Here is a 20,420-nt window from a genome sequence, read left to right as displayed (position 1 = left end):
ATCCCCATGCATGGGGCTGTGCACAGTGCTGGGGGGAGGCAGTGCCCTCGGAATGGCCATGCAGAGGTTGGCTGAGTGCTTCCCATCCGCATTTTTACTTTCCCGGCAGGAAACAATTCGTTTCTTCTTCTTTTAAATCACAAAGAAAGTTTTCGTTTCGACGTTTCGACTGATTTAATATTTAAAAGGAAATATTTTCTATTTTTTTTCCCCTCCCAAAAAAAACCAACAACCCCCCTCCCCCCCAAAAAAAGAAAGTTACCTTATCATTTTCACTTCTCTCTCATTACAGTCAGTGCCTGTCCCTCTCCCATACACCTCATGTGAAGCTACAGATGCAGTTCTATACACAACACAGGCCTCGGTGCATTGTGTGAAGGAGCTCAGAGCCCCCGTGCAGCCTGCAGATCCCTATGGCAAATCACCTCATCGCACAGCACTGATGGAGCAGGATAAGAAACAACTGAATCGAATACATTTGTCCCCAAAAAGAAGTGTCAAAGGAGAGATTTTACTTAGGGAAAAAAACAAACAAACAAACAAAAAGCTCACATTCACCTAAAAAGAGCCAACAACAAAAAAAAAAAAAAAAAAAAAAAAAACCAAAAACAACAGAGCTACTACTCAAAAAATGTCTATTTACAACCTGTGAGCCAAACACCCATTTACTCTAATTTCACTGCCTTGTGCCCATTGAGAACCCAACCAGGAATCTGCATCGCTCCGATCTACTTAACAGCATTAAATGTTTATGTGAGGAGAGCTGTGACACGACCACCATCTCCCCAGCAATATGGAAGGTGACATTTGCCACCCTTTGGCATTTCTTGCACCCAACTCCCTCCGGTCTCACAGCTGAGCAGTGCAACCTCCTGCAAGGAGGAAGGAGGGCAGAGAATAGCACAGCTCCATCCTCTACAGCGTGGGGCAACCAGCACATTGCACCACTGCTCCTGAGGTTTGGTATCAGACAAAGCCCAATGGATGAACAACAGAAGGAAGGGATGGCCAACACTCGTCTTTGTCCCATCAAACCTACACAAATTGACTCTGTGGTCATTGCAGTTGGAAGTTCCCGAGGGGCTGCAAACAGTGCCGTCCTCCATCGGGCAGCTGGGAGCAATAACAAGACCTGGACACACGTTTTGCAAAAGGAGGCAATTTTTTTTAAAGAAAAAAAAAAAAAAAAAAAAAAAAAAAAAAAAGCGGAAAAAAAAAAAAAAGAAGATTAAAATTAAAATTAAAAAAAGCAAGCTGTAAAATACTTAATATTAAAAAAAAAAAGAGGGAAAAAAAAGGAAAAAAAAATCAGTAGGAAAGCAGAAGGGCTCAAAGCGAAGCAAGCGTGGTGGTAAAGCACAGTCGTTGGCCTTGGAAGCCAATGGAAACCAAGGCTGCCATCTAGACACGGGTCTCTGCTGAAATGAACTGGGTGACCTCGGCTCAGTTTGGGGTTTGGTACGTGTGCGTGCCAGTAACAGCATGGCAGACCCTTCTCATGGGAAGCTCTGAAATGAGTGGGGGGAAAGAGGGTCCTGACATAGGAATCCTTCCAGACGAGGGATTGCCGGGCAGTCCGGTGTGAGCACAGAGGTTTGCAAGCAGAGGGCAGTGTTTCATGCTGATAGAGCTAAGCAAGGGCTCGTTCTTGGAGTGAATGAATGCATGGAAGAGAGTTAAAATGTCACTGTCGGTGTTCAGACCCTCGGGGAGGTCAGCTGCAGCCTGAGTCCCTGGAGTTCTGCTGCTCGGGCTTCCCCTAACATTCATTGGGCAGTGCTGGGAAGGCACCGTGCCGCCAGATGTTGCCCCAAGCATTGTTCCTGGAGAAGTTGGTCCATAGCTGGAGGTCAGAGCTCCTCGTACACGGGACGCAGTGGTCTCAGTGGAGGTAGGTAGGTTGGTTCCATCGGTACCAAGATCTGCGTGCGACACAGCGAATCAGAGCTACCATCACCACGTGGTCGACTTTTCCCCTCGAAACATAAAACCATTCCTATCCCACTTGCGTTCCTGCTCAGACTTGGCAGTCAGCGAGTGCTCCTTTGCCCTGCAGGAAGCTCACAGCAAACCCCTCTCTTTCTGAGCAGCTGCCTGCACGGAGCTGCTGGCTCCCACACGTGGCTGCGGGGCTTCCTCTGCGTCAGCGCAGCTCTGAGTCATGGCACGGGGTGATCCGTGACTCAAAGCCCAGCAGCTACACTCAGTGCCCTCTGCTCTCAGCTGCCTTCCTCTGAACGCAGCATCCGTGATGTCACGTGCAGCGAGCGGCAGAAACCACGGGTGCAGAGGGCAGAGCAGCGGGGGCACAACCAGTGAGGTAATGAGGAAGGCTCGGAGCCTGGTGTGTAATGACATGCCATCGTGTGGCTCCATGTTGCCGGGCCCTCTGCAGGGCTGCATGCTCTGCCCTGAAGTCCCTCTGCTTTTCTCTCATCTCTACCTATGGGACTGAGCCTCGTCTACCCCCCCTCCACCTTACCCTGAAGAGTTGAAACCGGACGAGTTCATGGCAGCTTTGGAGTTGCTCTGGGCTGTGCTGGGGCTGCTGGCATGGAGGGCACTGCCAGGGGATGAAGGCCTGCTGGAGTTCCCTGGGGAACACGATGATGTTACTGCACGGCAGAGAGAGCAGAGTGAGGCTGGGATCTCCCCCTTCTGCCCCAGCCCTTCCAGCCTCCTGCTCCCACCCTGTGCTGGAGTGCCCTCCTTTGGCTGCTTGGTGTGCAGCTCCCAAACCTCAGCACCCCAATGGGGTTATCATGGAGGTGTTAGCACACCCGGGAAGCTTTCCATGGCTTTGTTCCAGCCAAGAGAAAGGTTCTGCTCTTCTCACCCCTCAGACAACGTTATGCTGGGCTACTTCCCCAGGATTATCACGGCCAGGAAGCCAAGTGGCCTGAGAGCAAGAGCAGAGGAGGGAGGGAAGGAATGGGGGTGAGGTGGTTTGTCATGTCAGGGCTTACCTGTCCCAGGCATGGTGCTGTGCACCGGGTTGACAGAGAGGGGCCCCAAGGACCCTGAGGTAGAGACCTGAGGAGGAACAGAGACAGGCAGTCAGCAGATGGCACTGGCGGCGTGGATCCCAAAGGGCCACTCCTTCACATTTCCTTCACAACATGCTGGCTGCCAGGCATGCTTCCTTCCCCCCCCTACACCTCTTCATACTCTATTGGACATGCACGACTCCCACATTCAGGGTCGTGCAAAGAAACCAGAATGAGTATTAAACGTGCCTGATCTAAATGTATAGGTCAGCAGTAGGAACTGCTGCCCTCTGGATGTTCTCAGCAATGCCTCAGCTTGTTCTGGTCTCAGCACAAATAGCCCCATTTCCTTTGAGGAGCTCTTGATGGGCGAGAACTCTCATGTGAGTATTACTAATTTGGTGGCTGTAATCAAAGCGAGCCTGGGGCACTTGGAGTCCAACTGAGATACTTCAACTACAGGCAATGCGTTGGTCAGGGTGACTGATGAGCACTTTGCATGATGCATCCACAGGATAACCATCCACCAAAGGTGCTGCTTTAAGAGTTCGTGGCTCTCAAGCAGCATTTGGTGCTTGCAACTGTAGACCAAAGGGGTTGTGCAACAAGTGACCAAGCTTCTCGTGGTGTTTTTCTGCCTTCTAATAGGTAATTCCAAAACCCAAAAGATTTTCAGATAGAATATTGCTTATGAATACATCCTCTCCCTCCCACTCACATTCACTCCACTACCAGCACCATAGGGAGATTCCTGCCACTTTTACACATGCGAGCTCCTGGACAAACATTAACCAGCAGAAATGCAATAGCAACTTGTTACCCAACAGAACACAGGATGTGTTTCCACTAACTCTCACAATTTCTTCCATCTTTCTTGGCAACAAAAATACTCTCGCCAAAATGGATGCGTGCAATAGGTGAGAAGGACAGATAGCACCACTGAAGTGCATTCTGCATTTCTGCACGGATGGAAGTCAGCTCCTCAACCCCGAGTATCTCACCAGTCTGGAATTGTAGATGGGCGATTTGATGGGGGATGGCATTGGGCAGCTGATCCGTTTTTCCTTCTGGCGCCGGTTGCAGAACCAGACTCGAACCACCTCTTTTTCCATGGAGAGCTGCTCTGCTATCAAGGAGATCTCCTCTGAGCTGGGCTTGGGGTTCTGCTAAGAAATAGCAGGAGGTTAAAGAAGGCCCCAGAGATCTCTGACTTACGGCGTCAGTGCATTCTTCTGCTGCTGGACAAGGGTGGGGTGGGTTGTAAACTGGAGAGGGCAGAAAATTTGCTTCTAAGGCAAAAGGTAAACATTTGCATGAGAGATCACGTTCTGCGAACCAGACAAGCACCTCTGATTCAACATCAGATCCCATGGAATCAGCCGGGATGAGTCACAGTGCCTGGCCCTGCTGCTGCACAAAGCATGCAGCGCTTTGATCCCAGCACCACCTTCAGTTGTTGCTGGAGAGGAAGGTCATGGCTATTGGGCACAGCCCCGAGTGCTGTTTGTACATCCCTGCACCATCCCACAAAACCATTTCATCTCTTTTTTTCCCCCATCCCCCATTTATAAAGGTACCCCCATCCTCTTTTTTCCGACTCATTCATTTTCTGGCACACTTGACAGCATTTAGTTCTGTGGTTTTTGATCTGAGTTGGAGACTTCAAGGGAAAAACAACCCAGCACGGCGATGCCAGGGCAGCTTTCCTGTTACAGAGAATACGTACCAGCTAAAAAATGAGCTGCCTGGAAAGACCTGAAAATGTCTGCCTTTTGTTCTCATCAACAGTCTTAGAAGAAAAATTTGATGTGATGGAGGAAACAAGAAAAAATGAGGGCTGGTCAGAAAGAGTTTTAGTGAAAAATGTTCAATGGATTGATGTACCCCAACTGACTGAAAGCTCTGTAGTGATTTTTCTTGAAAACCTTCATGTTTAAGAAGTGAAAGGCTCCACTTTCCAAATGATTGGGCAGCACCCACAGTGGCAATGCTTGGCTCCTTCCTGCACCCACAGGAGCTGCCCAGCAGCTCCCAAAGAGAAGAGGGCAAGGAGGCATCTTCCCAAGCACGCTCCTAACCTGCCATCAGAACAAACAGAAAAGTGGTGGAGAGCTCCCAACACATTGAAACATTCTCTCCTCACATCTTGGAATCTTTTCTCCAGCGTGGAGCGAATGTTGGTCTCAATGCTGGTTCGCTTCTTCCTTTTCCGTCCGAACATCTCGTTCACGGAGGGGTAGGAGCTGGGAGTGCTCATGGAGGAATCCAAAGGAGCAGATTCTGGGGAGAGAGAGAAAAGGGAAGATACCGAAGATCCCAAGTTGTTTTCATTTCCAGCTCCTTTCTGGGAACTGTGGCACCTCGTAAAGTGAATGAACGCATGGAAACGTCACCTACCCGCGTCACTCAGCCACTTCTCCAGCAGAGGTTTGAGCTTGCACATGTTCTTAAAGCTGAGGTTGAGAGCCTCGAAGCGAGAAATGGTGGTCTGGCTGAAGTCGTTGCCATAGAGCTTCCCCATGGCAAGGCCAACGTCACCCTGCCAGGGAACATGACACGACACATTTGGAAGGGATATTCCAATTCCAAAGAAAGCAAATCTATACCTGCCATTGTATCTGCCATTCCTCCATCCATATACGCCCTTCCTCCACCCACCCCTCTGCCCCAAACTCCCCCCAGCCCAACGTGCTCCCATCCGAGTGACACCAGTGTTCCTCTAGAGGAAGCTGCTCACCTGTGTGAACCCCAATTTGATCCGCCTTTGTTTGAAAGTCTTAGCAAACTTCTCGAGCTCCTCCAGGTCGCTGGGCTCCTCGGATGCTCCGGATGGAGTGAGGTGCTTGGCCACTTGCAGGTGCTGGGGTACATCCAGGTGAGGTTCGACGGATGAGCCAGGGAGCCCAGAGCGGCCCACAGCCTACAAGACAACCACAAAAATGCATAGAGACAACTTCTATTGCCATTCACCCATAATAAAGCAGTGATTTGCACAGCGGGGTGCTTCCCAGGTGGCAGCATGGGATGGGGGAAGTTACCTGCGATGCCAGGCTGGGTCCTGGCTGGGAGAGGAGAAGGCTGCCCTGCTGCTGGGGGAAGGAAAGGATGTTGGGCTGCAAGGCTGGGGAGAGAAAAGAGAGATGTCCCATCAGATCGACTCCTCTGTCAGCACCCAGGAGCAGAGCAGTGCTCCACAGGAAAGGCTCAAGAAGGTCTAAATGAAAAACTTCAGCTAGCTCGTGTTCACAATGCACGACTTCTAGGACTTTTGGCCATTACAAGTGGGAGCAGCTCCAAAGTGGATTACAAGACAGGAAAGTTTGGGTTTTGGTTGTGATTATTTCTTTCACTTCATGGTCTTTTAGGCCAAAAGGGATTATGAGAGTAATGATGTGCGTAAAACACTTCAGCCATTGATCCCTGCATGGAGCTCATCCACACCAGGTTCAGCTAGGACACAGACATCTTCTGCAGACATCTAAATTAGATTTTAGATGCCAAGCTGCAGAGAATTGATCACATTCTCAGTGGTGATCTCTGCTAGCACTTAATCACTGTAACTGCTGTGATAGTGCCCCTTATTTCCAAGAGGAGCTTTGCTGACTCCAGCTTTCAGGTACTTGATCATGTTAGAAATATCCTGATCCCACAGTTAATCTCATGAACCTGCCCAATCTGCTCTCTACAACACATTTCATTTCCAAGTGTCACGTTGACCCTTTCTTTTCTCCCTTGCTCTATTTCAAACAAATTGAATGTCTTTTGGAATATATGTACGCTGACACGAGATGATGAAAGGAAAAAAGAAAAAGAAAGAGAGGAAATCTATAAAACAACAAAAAGCAGTATTTATGGATGCCATGGAATTGTTCACTTGACAAGCTGCTGTGCACAAACCCATGCATCCTACAGGGAATGTCCTGAAGGATTTAGTAGCAGCTAAAGCAGTGTAGTTCCACAGACATTTAGCTGGGCTCTTGATGTCTGATGTGGGTGAAGTCGGAGGAGGTTAGTGAGGATTTACGGCCCTTCTTGAAACAGGCAATATTTTCTATTGATTGGAACTGACAATTATATGGAAATCTATAGACATTTATGGACTTGTGCTGAAAAAAGGGGAAAAAAAAGATCATCTCCAGAATCTCTCTCCCCCTCTCTCTTTCCTTTTTTTAATTTAGATCTGAATGTGCAGGATCCCATTTATTTATTTAGATTGGGACCTCAGTAAGCCTTCGTTAATGCTGGAGCAACTTTGAATTTCAAATGCAGGCTGGTAATGAGGTGCACATTTTTAACAGAGAAGGTAATTAATCACAGGAATGGCTTGCCTAGGGACATGGCGGATGCTCTGTCATTTGGAGTCTTTAAAAACATGATTGAACACCTTTGCAAGAGCTGAGCTCTAGCTGAAATGAAAATTACGGACTGGGTTCAGGAATCACCGGTTTGACAGCTGATGAGACACAGGCTGTTTTCGTGAGATGAAGTCTTCAGCAGCAATATTTTGGCTGAGAGTATTCCCAGCATCTCCCAGGCTGCTCGCTTCCACCCTCACCGCACACAGCTCTCCCCCTCTCATCCAGTATCCGGCTCTGCTGCCTGCAGGGCTGCGCACCGCACGATGAATCGGCCCTGGGAACTTCTCTGCTTTAAAAACACCTTGAATGCACTGAAATCAACCCCAAACCTCTTGCAAAGGTTAAAGCCACAACCAAGACCCTTTGGCCATGAAATGCATGACCTGATGTACCCAGCGGTCAGAACTCGGGATGTATGGAGGATGTACGGCCTGAAGGATGCCTTCAGGTCTGCCGCTGCATCACCCTCACCAAGCTTCTCCTTGCACCAAACCCAGCTGTGCCTCCACTTTTGCTCTCCAGTGGCTGTGCCTGCACGCAGCAGAGGGTCATTAACGCTTGACAATCATCTATTCAAATGGAAGTGCTCTTGCACAACACGCTGGCCACGCGCCAGAGCATCCTGTCTCCATCGAGTCTGGAAGCAGAAGGGGTCACAGCCAAACAAGTGGCCATCTGTTGGAAGGGCTGCAGCTGCCAGAGCAGCCTGCTTAACAGCAGAAACCGTAACTCTATCAAAGGAAGCAAAGTTCTGTTCTCCAGCATCGTGTGTTTCTTATTATATACGAATAAAACCAGGCGGTGAGCAATAGATTATCCCGGCCTTGCCATCTCCAATAATCTAAATTCTGGGCTGCTGTCAAATGTACATCTATTGTCAAACATACATCAGAGAGTTTCTTGATGCATCACTCAGCACCACTTGGCAGAGTGAAGATAAGAGATAGACTTCCCACTTGCCCGCAGTATAATACTTTTTCAGAGCTGTGTGTGTATGGCTGCACTCAAGCTGCAGACCTTTTAGGGTTTCAGTCCTGAGTTCTGGCTCGTGCAGAGGGACTTCTGTGCTGGAATAAATAGGAATGAGAAGAAGGGCCCAAACCCCTTTGCATCTGGCAGGCTGGGAGCTGAGGGCTATGCCTGTCCACAAGCAGCATAAGCTCCATCAATGGCACGTCTGTGTGATGCTTGTTGGAGGAACATCACCCAAATACCGGAGATAAAGACAACGCCAGGAGGACCTGCGCAAGCACTGGGTTAAGCCCTCAGTCCTTTCTCTCCTCACAGACGTCCTGGCCCCACGGATGGAGCAGGATTTGGGGCGGCCCCCAGGTGGCACTCGAGGAGCGCACAGCGCGGCGCCGATCCTTCCGAGCGCCGTCCGCGGGTGGAAACCCCACGAGAGACGGGGAAACCCATCTGGTGACACAGCATCGGGCTGGGGAAACCCAGCGGTGCGGGTTAAAAGCGACAGGAGGGAGAAGGGAGGGCTCTTCCTAAGTAGGGATCTGCTGACGGCAGCGCTCCTTTCGTTGCTCTTACCTTGCTGCCCTGCCTGGGACTGGGAGAGGAGGAACTGAGGGACGGACTGCATGTGGCCGGGAAGCAACACGAGCTGCTGCAGGGTGTGGAGAGAGCTCATATCCTACGGGAAAAGCAAACAACAAAGTCCAGAGATGTCAGTTCTCTGCATAGCATCACCTCTCTGTGAGGTTCCCCACTCCCCGATCTTTTTCGCTGCCCTTGACCCCATTCACACTTCTCATTTAATTGCTGGCACATCTCATATGTGTCCTTTGTGCACAGTAGAGCTGCAGGTCCAGAGCTGCCCCTGGATCTGAAGGTTTCAGCTTGCTAAGAAAAAATTCCATGCACACACTGACATCCACGGGGAGAACGTGTGCTTCTAACTGAAAAAAGTTAATGCTTGAAAGACATTTTTCGAGGGAGTGGAAATCAAAACCTGCTTGTCAGAAGCAACAACAACCCCCCTTGGATCTCAGCTTCTCACAGACATCGTATTTTTCAGAATACACCCCCTAAGATCACACAGACTGTCCCATCCCACCAGCGCTGAGCTGCTTTGTGCAGGAGGATGGGCTCCTCACCAGCACTGTGATGGACACAGCCACCAAATCCCAACGTGTTTTCTGCTCTTTGCCATCTATCTGCTGGGCTTTCCCCACTTTGCTCTGAACAGAGCAGGCAATAGGGACCGAGAGATGCTGAGAATGCTCCTTCACATTACTGGGGTCCCTACATCATTTTTAGGGATTAAGGAATAAGAGTTGGCATTTGTTTAGGATAGAGAGGAAAATGCCCCAATAAGACCCAATCACTTTAGAAAAAAAGTCCCTCAGAGAATAAATGTGTTTCCTGGTGTACATCAATAGGAGCAGACAGGTACCAAGTTGGCTATGCTGGTTCAGATTAAAAGTCAGTCTAGTCTAGGATGATAACTCCAGTGATAGCATTAAGCAGGCATTCACAGGAATGAGGAAGGCAAAGGCAAACATATCCAGCACTTCGCCTTGGTGTTCCCCTTGGTCCAATCATTTTCAGCTCAAGGGATTTCCCGAGCACAATGCGATTTTCCTTAGTAAACCCTCAACACAAATCTCTCCCAAGCACACGTCCAGTCTGCCTCTGGATCCATGTCAAATGCTCTGCATCCTTTGGCACGGCATTACACAGACCTGCTGAAAAGAGGCTGGGGAGGACGTTGATTTGTGCCAGCACAGATTCACTTTTGTGATTCAGTGTCTATCATATCCTCACGTCTCCTTTTGTCACTGCCAAAAGATGTATTGAGTTTGGCAAGTGCCTCAAAAACAGCCCTTCCCTTGGACATGCTTGACCCCTGGTGCAGCAAAGGCACTCACCCCTGCAATCTGGCTTCCAGGCATCATTGAGGATCCCTGTACAAGGTGTCCTGACCTGGGGGGGATTGTAGATTGCAAGGAGTCACTGAGGTCTTCAGTTTTAATCTGGAAAAGAGCAAAGTGATGCTGGCGTTAGGGGACAGACATGGAGAGGTTAGGAGCTGGAGATGGGAGAGATGGGGAAGGGATGGCTGTGGGACAGGGGGGGAGAGGTCTGGACCCACTGCTTCCACCCCTGGCTGGGTCGTTCCCCATTTCTGCTCTCCAGTTTACAACACATTGTTTTCTGCTCTGCCAAAACCAAGGGGGGAGTTTCCTCAATTAAAGCGCATTAATTAAAACACTTTAGGAAGTTTCCAGCGACTTAGCAGGCTTTAAAGCTTCCCTCACACCAAACATCGAGGCGTTCTGTGGTGTTATTAGGAAGACACAACTATTTCCCTCCATAGACCACGACTCACAGCCCTATATTTGCTGTGGGCAGCCTCATGCTTTTCTCTGTAGGTAGCATCAAATGGAGAGCAGGAGAGGGAAGGTTATGAAGGGGAAAGACCTCAAAAAGCAGCATAAACTTCCAGGTTTGAAAATGCACCAGCCTTGGCACTATATGTACCGAATGATGAGAAAACAGCAAGAAACTGGGAGGTCCCACTGTACTGGATTGGCAGAGAAGTCCTTAGAATGAGCTGTGGGGAAAATGCCAGTTTCACAGACATCAACCCAGTGGTCATTTAAACCTCCGTCCATTTCCAAGACAGATTTCGTTCTACAAAGATCACAGTTTCTGAATCCACTTTGTTAAGAATTTACCCAGGAGATAAAAATGTGAGGACTGAATACTTTTCACCTGGTTTACTGCAGAGTTTCCACGTTCATTTCTAATATTGCTTCTACGTGTAATGATGGTAACGTTACATCATTTCACATTAGCTGACAGGTTTTAGCAGGGAGAGAAGAGGGGTGAATTTAGAACTTTATGGGTTAATTCCTGAAAGCCGAGGAGCATCTACGTGCAGATGCTGTATGCAAGAAAACATCATTTAGATCTCTTATAATACATTTTCTCTAAGGAAAGGTACAAGCAAACAGATCCCAGATTTTGGATTAAGTTCTTGCTGAGTGTGAGAGCGCTCAGACCAAGGCTCATCTCAACCATCCCCGTCCTAATCTAAGGCAGTGCAGGAGGCTCCCGTTCCCACAAACTGGAAAAACCAGGAGAAAACCTGAAAGGACATGTCTTGAAGACCTCATCCACAGCCTCAGCATCGCAGATTCACTCTTAGTACCAGGGCTGCACCTTCCACGTCCCATCAACTGGCCCCTAACTCAATGCTGCCCAAAAGCAGAGTGGAGTCACTTTGCTGGCGCTGTGCTGTAGGTGATGCGGCCTCCAACCAGCAGAGGGGAGCAAGAAATGTCCCTTCTAAAGACCGTGGCACAAGCCAGTACTTTTGGCCTGAAGGGAGTTTTCACTTCAGTTCGAGTCAAGCAAACAAACGCACAACATTCCCCAGCGAGAGAAAGAGAAGATGCGATCGCTACAGCTGCGGTGCTGGGAGACCCAATAAACATTTTGGAAAGGGCTGCGAGGAGGGAAGAGAGTTACAACACCTCCCTTCATTACAACTGCAGCTCTGGATGCTGCCGAAACTCGTTTTGCAATCACAGGAGCTCCTTGCGACAAGAGCTGTACATGCTACGAATTCCAGTTCTTTCCTACCTCTCAGGTTGGCATGATCATCCCGCACGGCCTGGCGAAAAAAGTCAGATGGAGGAGCTTCTTGATTGCTATCAACACGAGTTGTGTTTAAATGACTGAATTAATGGTAGCGAAAGGCTCGGCAGGTCACCGTTACCCTTGAGCCATCCGCTCGGCGGAGGGAAGTGGCTTTTTGTATTTTTCCTTCCCTGAGGGTGCGTTAAAAAAAAAAGAATAAAAAATAATAATAATTTAAAAAAAAAAAAAAAAATGGTCCGAGCCAAAAAAAAAAAAAAAAAAAGGTAAAAAATAAAGAAAGAAACGTCAGCCCTGCTGGCAATCCATGGGTCAACCCAACGCGACGCGATCATCCGAGTCCAAACAGTCCCAAAAAAAAAAAGGAAAAAAAAAAAATTGTCTCAGAAAACAAGGTGCTGGATCCCGCCTGGGTGATGATCCCAACGGCAGCCGAGTGTTGAAGAAGCACGAGCCATTTCCAAACTGAAATCAATTTTTACAGCTGCCAAGCGGAATGATCTGGAAGCTTTCCAGGCTGAAAGGGGTGTGTAGCTGCATCCCGGCATCGCGCAGTATGAGAACGGGAGGTGGGTTTGGCAAAGGACCGGTTCCCCATTTAAAAACAACAACATCTCCCACTGCTCCTTCCCCCGTCCCTGGAATTCTCTGGCTCTCTCCTGCGCAGTGGGCGGGATCCTGGGTGTTCTCGACAAATCCTCCCGTGCACCTTTTTTCATTGGTTTTAGGCTCAATTTTACTTCTCCCTCCTCTTCCTCTCCCCACCAGGCCTGCAGCTGGCTAATTGTTCATTAGCGAGAGTTCAGGGGATATCCAAAACTTTCGGGTTGGTTTATGCAAATCCTTGCCTTTTTTTTCCCCAGCTCAACCAGCACTATTACCAACCGTACGTTAAAGAACCCAAACCAAACCCCCCCCCCAAAACCACACACATTGTGGGTGCGGCCACTCGAAATCATGAGACTCCCTTAAAATCATGTTGATTTCAAACTAATAAAACCAGGGGAGGTGTTGCCTTCTCCTTTCCCAGCGCATCCGACCCGTGTTTGCAGGTATTTTCTACAAACATGAGAGCTTCCCTTAAGAAACCATAGGGGGTTGAAATTGTCACGGGGTCACCCTATGTTGGCATTGGCCAAGCTCCACGCTACAGCATGGCAAGAGAGCAGTGGCGATTTAGCTGAAGTCAGGACCAGCTCCTGCTGTTGTTCCCCAACGATGACCACGGTCAGAATGGGAAGAACCAGCATTTCTTCCCATTGACTTGGATTTGGGGAAACTGCACTCTGCCAGGCTAAGTGACCTGGTAGGAGAGCGGGATGAGATCAAACAGCACGAAGCTCCCTGCTCGCTGTTGGGTCCCTGCCCCAGGCTGCAGCAGGTAACGGCAGGCGGCACCCGCATGCACAGCTCCTTTGGAGAGAGGAATCACACTTGCAAATCTCAGGTGGATGTTTTCACAGCCTTAAAATAGGGTCAGCTGCCTCCGAGCAACGCGAGCGAAAAAACACAGGAAGGGTGACTGGAGAAAGGAGAGTCCCTTCCTTCAGTTGGCGAGCACGCTTGCTGGGCATGGCCAATGATGGATTGTTTCTTGCCTATCTCTAGCCCGAAAACAAAAACAAAAAGCAAAACAAACTAAGAAACATATTGAGGGCGATGGAAAATGATCAAAGCTCTTCGGCTTGCTTGCGTAACTGATTTGTGGATGGTGTTTCATAAACATTTCATAAGAAGGAGAATTATGAAGAAAACATCTCCCAACCTGCCTGCAATTACTACACAAACTCTTCCTTACCAGTAGGAAGAAGGGAAGGAAAAAAAAAAAAAGAAAAAAAGAAAAAAGTACATCTGTTTTGTAACTGATCTGTGAACTTTTGGCAAACATTCGGCTCGTGAAAACATCCTGCAGACATATTGCAAAGCTGCACGGAGCTGGCCTTACACAAGGAAGTTGGAGAGATTCACATTAGCAGCTCCGGTCTCAGCACGTGGAAGGCCGTACTCTTTCAAGAGGCAGACAGACAGACGGACGGAGCGAGCCACGTGCACGGCTGGCAGCAGGATGCCATTGGTTGGACAGAGCTCTGGCTGCAGCTCCTGGCATCCACCCAGCGCCAGTGCCAAGGTTGGCTGGCGGTGCTGCACGCTGCCTCAATTAGCACTTCAGGTAATGAACAACAAGCAACCGGCTGTGGCTCCTTGACCAGAAAGAAGCTAAGCATGCACTGCATTTTGGCCATCTGCATGTTGGCCATCTGCATGGCTCGTCCTTGCCCACCAGGCAGCCCACACACAACCCCAAGCCACCTCCTATGGGAGAGCATTGGTAGGACACAGCACCACTCCATCCTCCTCTTTGCACAGGTGGGACTGAGCGATTCAGCCCACCCTGGGATGCTTAACCCGTGTCGAGATAAAAGCTGCCCCAAAAGCCACAACAGCCTTCCCCAACACCGGGCAGGAGCTGCGGTTGTTCTTTTAGGGCTGAAGACAACTGTATGTGTTGGGTAGTTTCTATTTAGCCAGTCACCTCTTTGAAACAGGTATTTATCTGCCCTCGTATCTGGCTTATCTCACAGTCAGCAATTCACGACTGTTTAAGCCTTTGACTTACACGTATTCCTCCTGCTACAGCTGCAGAGAGGAGTGGGGATGGCTGCTGGGGCACACAGAGCTTCAGAGGGTCTGAGCCACTTGCCCTCCACCTAAAAGGAGCAGCACATTTCTTCCCGGGCTGAATCATTTCCCAAGTGCCATTTCTTACAGCAGCATTGCCTGAAATCAAGGGAAGACGCCTTACGGTAGAACCAGATATCAGAACTGCATTTGGGGCTACTGCAGCTTGCCCAGCCTTCCCATGGTGTCAGCATGCTTCTTTGTGAATTACCTGCACATGTGGGCACCATAAAATGAAACACACACTAATAATAAATTATAGCAATAAGAATAATGGGCTTGCAATTACTATTTCCACGTCTGCTATCCTGCACACACAGTAAGGCTTAACAGACACCGGGAAGAAAGCAGAAAACTCCAACATTAATACAGCAGCATCCCCCCTATAAAATTTGACATCCTCTCACACCAAAGGGTGGGATTTTTAGGAGCTGTCAGCCTGACAAAAGCAGAATTAATCCCACGCTGAATGCCTACAGATGACATCCTACTGCTCAGTAATGACAGCACACTGAAAAATTAAAATGTAATCCCTAACCTCAACACACCTGCATCAGAGCTTTACGAGGCCTTGGTGCTTATTAATTGAGGTCGGATCCGATACGCTTTAACCCTCTGAGCTTCAGCTCAGGACACTCATGACTGTGCCACGGCTGCAGTAAAAGCAGGGGTGGGAAATCAAAGCTGGGTATCACTGAGATGTGAGCCCCACAAAGGGGAACTGAAGGAGCCACGCTCCACTTTGCATTTGCAGCACTTTTGGCACAGCGTGACCACGCTGCTTTTGCACTGAGGCATAGAACAGGAAAAAGTCACCCTGCTCTCTGCACCGAGCAACAGGACTCAAAATGCTCGTGTGTAGCACAGCGGGCTCCCAGTGCCATCACTGGGCATGGGAGAGAGGAACTGGAATCAGAGCTAGGTGAGCACCAGACCCTAATGGTCACTGCTCACAGCTGAACTGTCCCTGTGTGAGCTGAGGGCTTTGGGGTGGCTGTCTGCATCTGGAGAGCACAGAACTGGCCAAGGGATACAGATGATCAGCAGCTCAGAGCATCTTCACTCTTATTATTGGTACTCAGGCATGCGGTGCCTCCCCTGCCAGGACTTGTGGACGTGGCGAATTGCAAGTATTTATTAAAAAAAAAAAAGGGAGGAGAAGATGTCATTTTCTTGCTCAGAATGAGGAAACCTTCCAAACAAAGCATGGAAAACTGCTTTACCACCTTACAGGCTGCAATTTCTCCCACAGCTCCATTCCAGGACTGCCTCCCAGAGCTGCCCTCCTGCCCCAATCTCCCCATACATTGCAGCACTGCTCCTGCATCTCACTCAGTTCCACTTGCCCAACTTTCTAAAGCTCTCCAGAGCTCCACCTCTGCCTACACCTTGGTGCTTATCTCCTCTCCCACCCTGAGCTGCATCCCTGCCCCTTTCCTTATCAATCCGATTTCACACACACCAGGCTACATGGCTTCTCCCAGGCCCTCCTGCATGCTTGCACAGGTTCCCTGGAACCTGACCACGTTCCTGTTGAAGTCAGAAGCGAAGCTGTTTGATAGAGCTTGGCTGGGGCCAGAACCAAACCTTCAATCACTCGTGAAAATTTTCCCCTTTCCCACAGATCTCCAGCCGATGGGGAGCAGACTGCGCTCGTTCTGTGTTCTTCATGCCCTCTGGCTGCCAACCAGCCAGAAACCATCCTGGGACTGCAGGGAGGCAGTGACTGGATCTGTCACATCCCAGCACCGAGGGGTCCCTCGGTAGCACGGTGCTTCCCACCACATCCCACATTGGTAAGGAATTCACTTGGAATCAGCTGGCTCCCATGACTCCAGCCCAGCTCTACAAGTCCCTCTGAGTCAGGGAGGGGAGTTTTGGCACCCACTGCCCCAGGGAACTAGAACACAAGGAAAGGAACAGAATCAAAGGCACACAGGGAATATAAATTTAAAAAGGGAGAGCAAGAAAGGTCAACATCGCCAGACAGCAACACATCTTTTTCATTTTGAGTGGAATCGTAGAGCGGTTTGGGTTGGAACGGACCTTTAAGATCACCTAGCTCCAACCCTCCTGCTATAGGCAGGAATATGAAAAGCAGGGAGGGAACGGAGGGTAGAGAGCTCTGGGTGACTTCCACGTGTTGGGTGTGCTATAGGGAGAACCCCACGTCTGCCCCCCGAGGGGCTGAGCTCCGCCAGTCCGACCCACTGATTTCACATGGAGCGTGAGCACATCCCCCCCGGGATGGGAGAAAGTGTGCTCTGATGTCAGGCTGCCAAAATTAGAGGCCTTGCTTGAAACCCCATCGCCTTCACCTTTTTAATGCTATGACTTGCCCTTCTGCAAAATGGGTGCAGGGCCCCACCCTTGCTGGGTGGTGCAGGCTTTGATTGAATTCTTGGAGCTCACCAGATGAAAGGCCTTCAAGAATTTGGAGTCTTCTCTTTATTACCAATGAGCCATTCTCCAGCAGGCAGAAGAGTCATATCCATGCTTAAAAAGGTGCCGGGCAACCTGAATATTGCCTTGATGGTGACAACTATGCCTTGAGCTCAGTTTCTATTATGGAAAGGATCATTACGTCTCTTCAGTGCATGAAAACAGAGCTTATCCCCTGCAAGCTCAGAAAACATTAACCAAAGGGTGAGAGAAGCACGACTGGAACAGAGAACTTGCACAGAGAGAAGACCAGCCTGTCCATTCCTGATCTATATGACAGCTTCGGGACAACAGCACGAGATGCATTTCCATTGGGCCAAGGCCACAAGCATAGGAAATATGTTATAAATACAGGTCAGAGAGGGACAGCTGGAGTTTGTGAACAGGCTGCAACCAGAGCCTGGTACAGCCCAGCAACTCAGAAACAATGCTGTTTCATTCCCAACCGTGAGCGGCTAACCAAACAAATTCAGTGATTTCAATCCAGCCCTTGAGAAAATAATAATAATAATAATAATAATAATAATAATGAATACATGAAAACCCAACGAACCCAAATCCTTCCTCCTATTTCCACCATTCTGCCTATAAACTTCCCCAGAGAGTCAGCGCCGTGTTTTTGGAGTTGGTTCCCAGCAATCTCATCTGAGGGCCTCTGAGGTGCCAAAACAAAACTAGCCTGCAGAAGAGGTTCCTCTACATCTCTGTCCTAAGCAAAGCAGTGCCATATTTAGAAACAGAGGACTTTCCCTCCAGCCAGGGCTTTCTCTGACGCTTTCCCAAAGGGCTGCATCTCAATGAAGAACCAGCACACATACAAATTTATGCAATCAGTCTATCCCTGGGACGGAGCAAGGGAACTTCAAAAGGGAAAGGCCAAGGTGGTGCTCTGCTTAGATCCAGTGTCAGTCGAGGTAGATATGGACAGCCGGGCCCATTTCCAGCTAGAGGAGGCTCAAGAGATGAAAAGCAGCTGCAAGACTTTGGCTGAGACCCCGGGGCGATGCGGAGAAGAAGAGAGAGTGAAATCTGAATTGATCCCCAGAGGGGAGAAGGAAGCAGGATGGGAACCTCCCCTCGAGAGGAGGGCAAAACAGGACGGGGATGGAAATCTGGAGGGCAGACTGAAACCTGAACTACCCACAGGGAGAGCCAAGCAGGAACAGAAATGACATCTAGGGAACACATGAGATTAGGGGGAGGTGGGAACACAAAGTGGAATGAAAAACTATGAGAGAGATCGCCGGGGGGAGGGAAGCCCTGATTGAGCAAAATTAAATCTGCAGGGAGTTTTGCATCCCAGATATTAATAACAAAGTACCGAGCGAGTTGGGCCCTTCTTTCCACCTTCAAAAGGATGGAGGGGAGGAAGAACTTGTCTGTGGTTGAGCACAAGACTATGAATCAGAGAATGGGAGTCCGTATCCCGGCTCAGCCAGGGAGCGAGTCCCTGGATTACAATACGCCTCGATGTCCACAGGCAACTCTCCTCTGAAGCACCCGCTGATTTCAGCTGCAATCACAGCATCTTTGGGAGAAGCCGGGCAGTCAGTGCCTGCCTGCAAGACGGGGCTGAACACCTCCCTACCTTCTGGAGGCACCGGGATGCTCCATTCATTAGCAAAGCGCCTTCAGACGTGTGGGTGGAAAGGACCAAACAAGGTCAGGGCGTTATTAATGGTGCTGCAAAGGGCCACCTGTGATTTCTGATCTCTGATGCAGCTTGCCTGCTTGCTTTTCCTCACATCGAGTGCCTACGGGACACCAGCTGTGAAAATCTGGCTCCTCTCTCAGAACAGCTGTAAACCAAAGAATAAAATGCCTCCAGACGATGACCCCAATCAGATGGGGACAGGGCAGGGAGATGAGGTTAAGGAAGGAGGTCCCCATGTGGCACCTCCGGCAGAGGGCTGGGATTGTAGGATGTGGAATCCTTTACCTGATTTTGGAAGAGTTTTTCAGAAAACTGGGTGGTTTTTTTTTTTTGACTATTCTGGCAGATGCATTCAACTGGCCAAAAAGTCAAGCTGTTGACTCCTAGCAGCTGGGAATGTGAAGCAGCTCAAACGGCTTGGTGCTGACTGAGCACTGGGAGAGAGAGGTATGAAACGTGTCCCTCACACTCATTAGGGACAGTCAGAATGGCTCAGCAGATGACCTGACGTGGGAGTTCAACGCTGAGCTGAAGTGCACATGAACACCAGACCCCTTCAGTCTCATCCCTTGTTCTCTGATTTAACCCCAGATGCTCCCCCTGTGTTCTCAAGATCACTCCTGCCCCACTAACACGTTTTCCAGCTGCCTGCTTCCCAAAATCCTATCTCTACGAGATCCATAGGAAAGGGGTGTACCCATGTTACACCTCTAATGGGCATAAAACAAAGAATATAATGTAATAGGAGTAAAGAACCAACAAGAAAATTCAGGCTATGCAGAGCCCCAGGCGACTCGGGCACACGATCAGCTGCTCATCTGTCTGAAATATGGTCAGGTCTCACGGCAGCATCACCTTTATATTGGTACAAATTCCCAACCCATCATTACCATTAAACAAATGACAGCTTGTCTGCGAGGGTAAGCCTCTTGCTGGAACGAAACTGCATGGCATATTTGGATACAGAGCACACAGAGATCCTGCTAAGCCTTCCCTGCCTTGGTAATATGAATTCTGTCCCAGAGTTGGAGTGCAGGGCAATGATTGAGAGCATCACTGCAAGGAGCCTTCGTTCTGCCCTGGCACTCAGAGCTGCATTGCAGTGAGCAACACGATGCCACCCATCACCTCCCTGGTGGAAAAGAAGTCACCGAGCCAGGATCTGTATCTTCCCCTGCTAACTATGGGTGTGCTGTGTGCACATGGCACACACAACACCTACTGTCACCCAAAACCATCACCCTCAGCTCTACGAGTACTCCAAAGCCAATATTATTTCAGAGATTAACTCCAGACAAAGGGCAAATTACCTGCTCTCCAGAACAGCTCTCTTCAGAGCCGTCTATGAAAACAAACACCTCACAGGGTGAAAGTTGCGTGTGCTAATGGGGAAATGATACAAACAAGGTCTTCCCACCTGGTGAGGATCGCTGCACAGCAGCAGCAAAATCTCTGCTGCAATGCATCCAGACAGAGCTCTGGACTCAGTGCCATTTTGCTGAAGCCACCTTTGCAGATCTCCTTACTTCTCACCCTGACACACTCTGGCCACGATCCCAAACCATCAAGAAGCAGATGTCCCTCCCCAGGTTGCCAGCACTGAAGGTGAAAGTTTATTACTCTCTCTTTGCATTTCCCTTGATATAAACAGGAAACAACCAGCATTAGACTCTCTAAATAAAA

The 20,420-nt window shown here is 49.3% G+C and overlaps 1 protein-coding gene across 1 annotated transcript in view; it reads right to left on the bottom strand.

Moving 5' to 3' along the window:
• Positions 1-1,882: 1,882 nt before the first annotated feature.
• Positions 1,883-20,420, bottom strand: part of POU2F3 (POU class 2 homeobox 3) — a gene marked incomplete at both ends in the record, with an annotated part of 34,883 nt that continues 16,345 nt past the window's right edge. The window contains 10 exons of the mRNA XM_079545827.1: positions 1,883-1,922; positions 2,483-2,615; positions 2,967-3,033; positions 3,989-4,150; positions 5,131-5,267; positions 5,385-5,526; positions 5,725-5,907; positions 6,026-6,108; positions 8,888-8,990; positions 10,228-10,332. Coding sequence (XP_079401953.1) covers positions 1,883-1,922; positions 2,483-2,615; positions 2,967-3,033; positions 3,989-4,150; positions 5,131-5,267; positions 5,385-5,526; positions 5,725-5,907; positions 6,026-6,108; positions 8,888-8,990; positions 10,228-10,332 — 1,155 coding nt within the window. The remainder of the gene's footprint in view (positions 1,923-2,482; positions 2,616-2,966; positions 3,034-3,988; positions 4,151-5,130; positions 5,268-5,384; positions 5,527-5,724; positions 5,908-6,025; positions 6,109-8,887; positions 8,991-10,227; positions 10,333-20,420) is intronic.

Source organism: Tetrao urogallus, assembly GCF_951394365.1.
Source record: "Tetrao urogallus genome assembly, chromosome: 22".
In the NCBI taxonomy this organism is placed as follows: domain Eukaryota; kingdom Metazoa; phylum Chordata; class Aves; order Galliformes; family Phasianidae; genus Tetrao; species Tetrao urogallus.
This window is presented reverse-complemented; position numbering and strand designations above follow the sequence as displayed.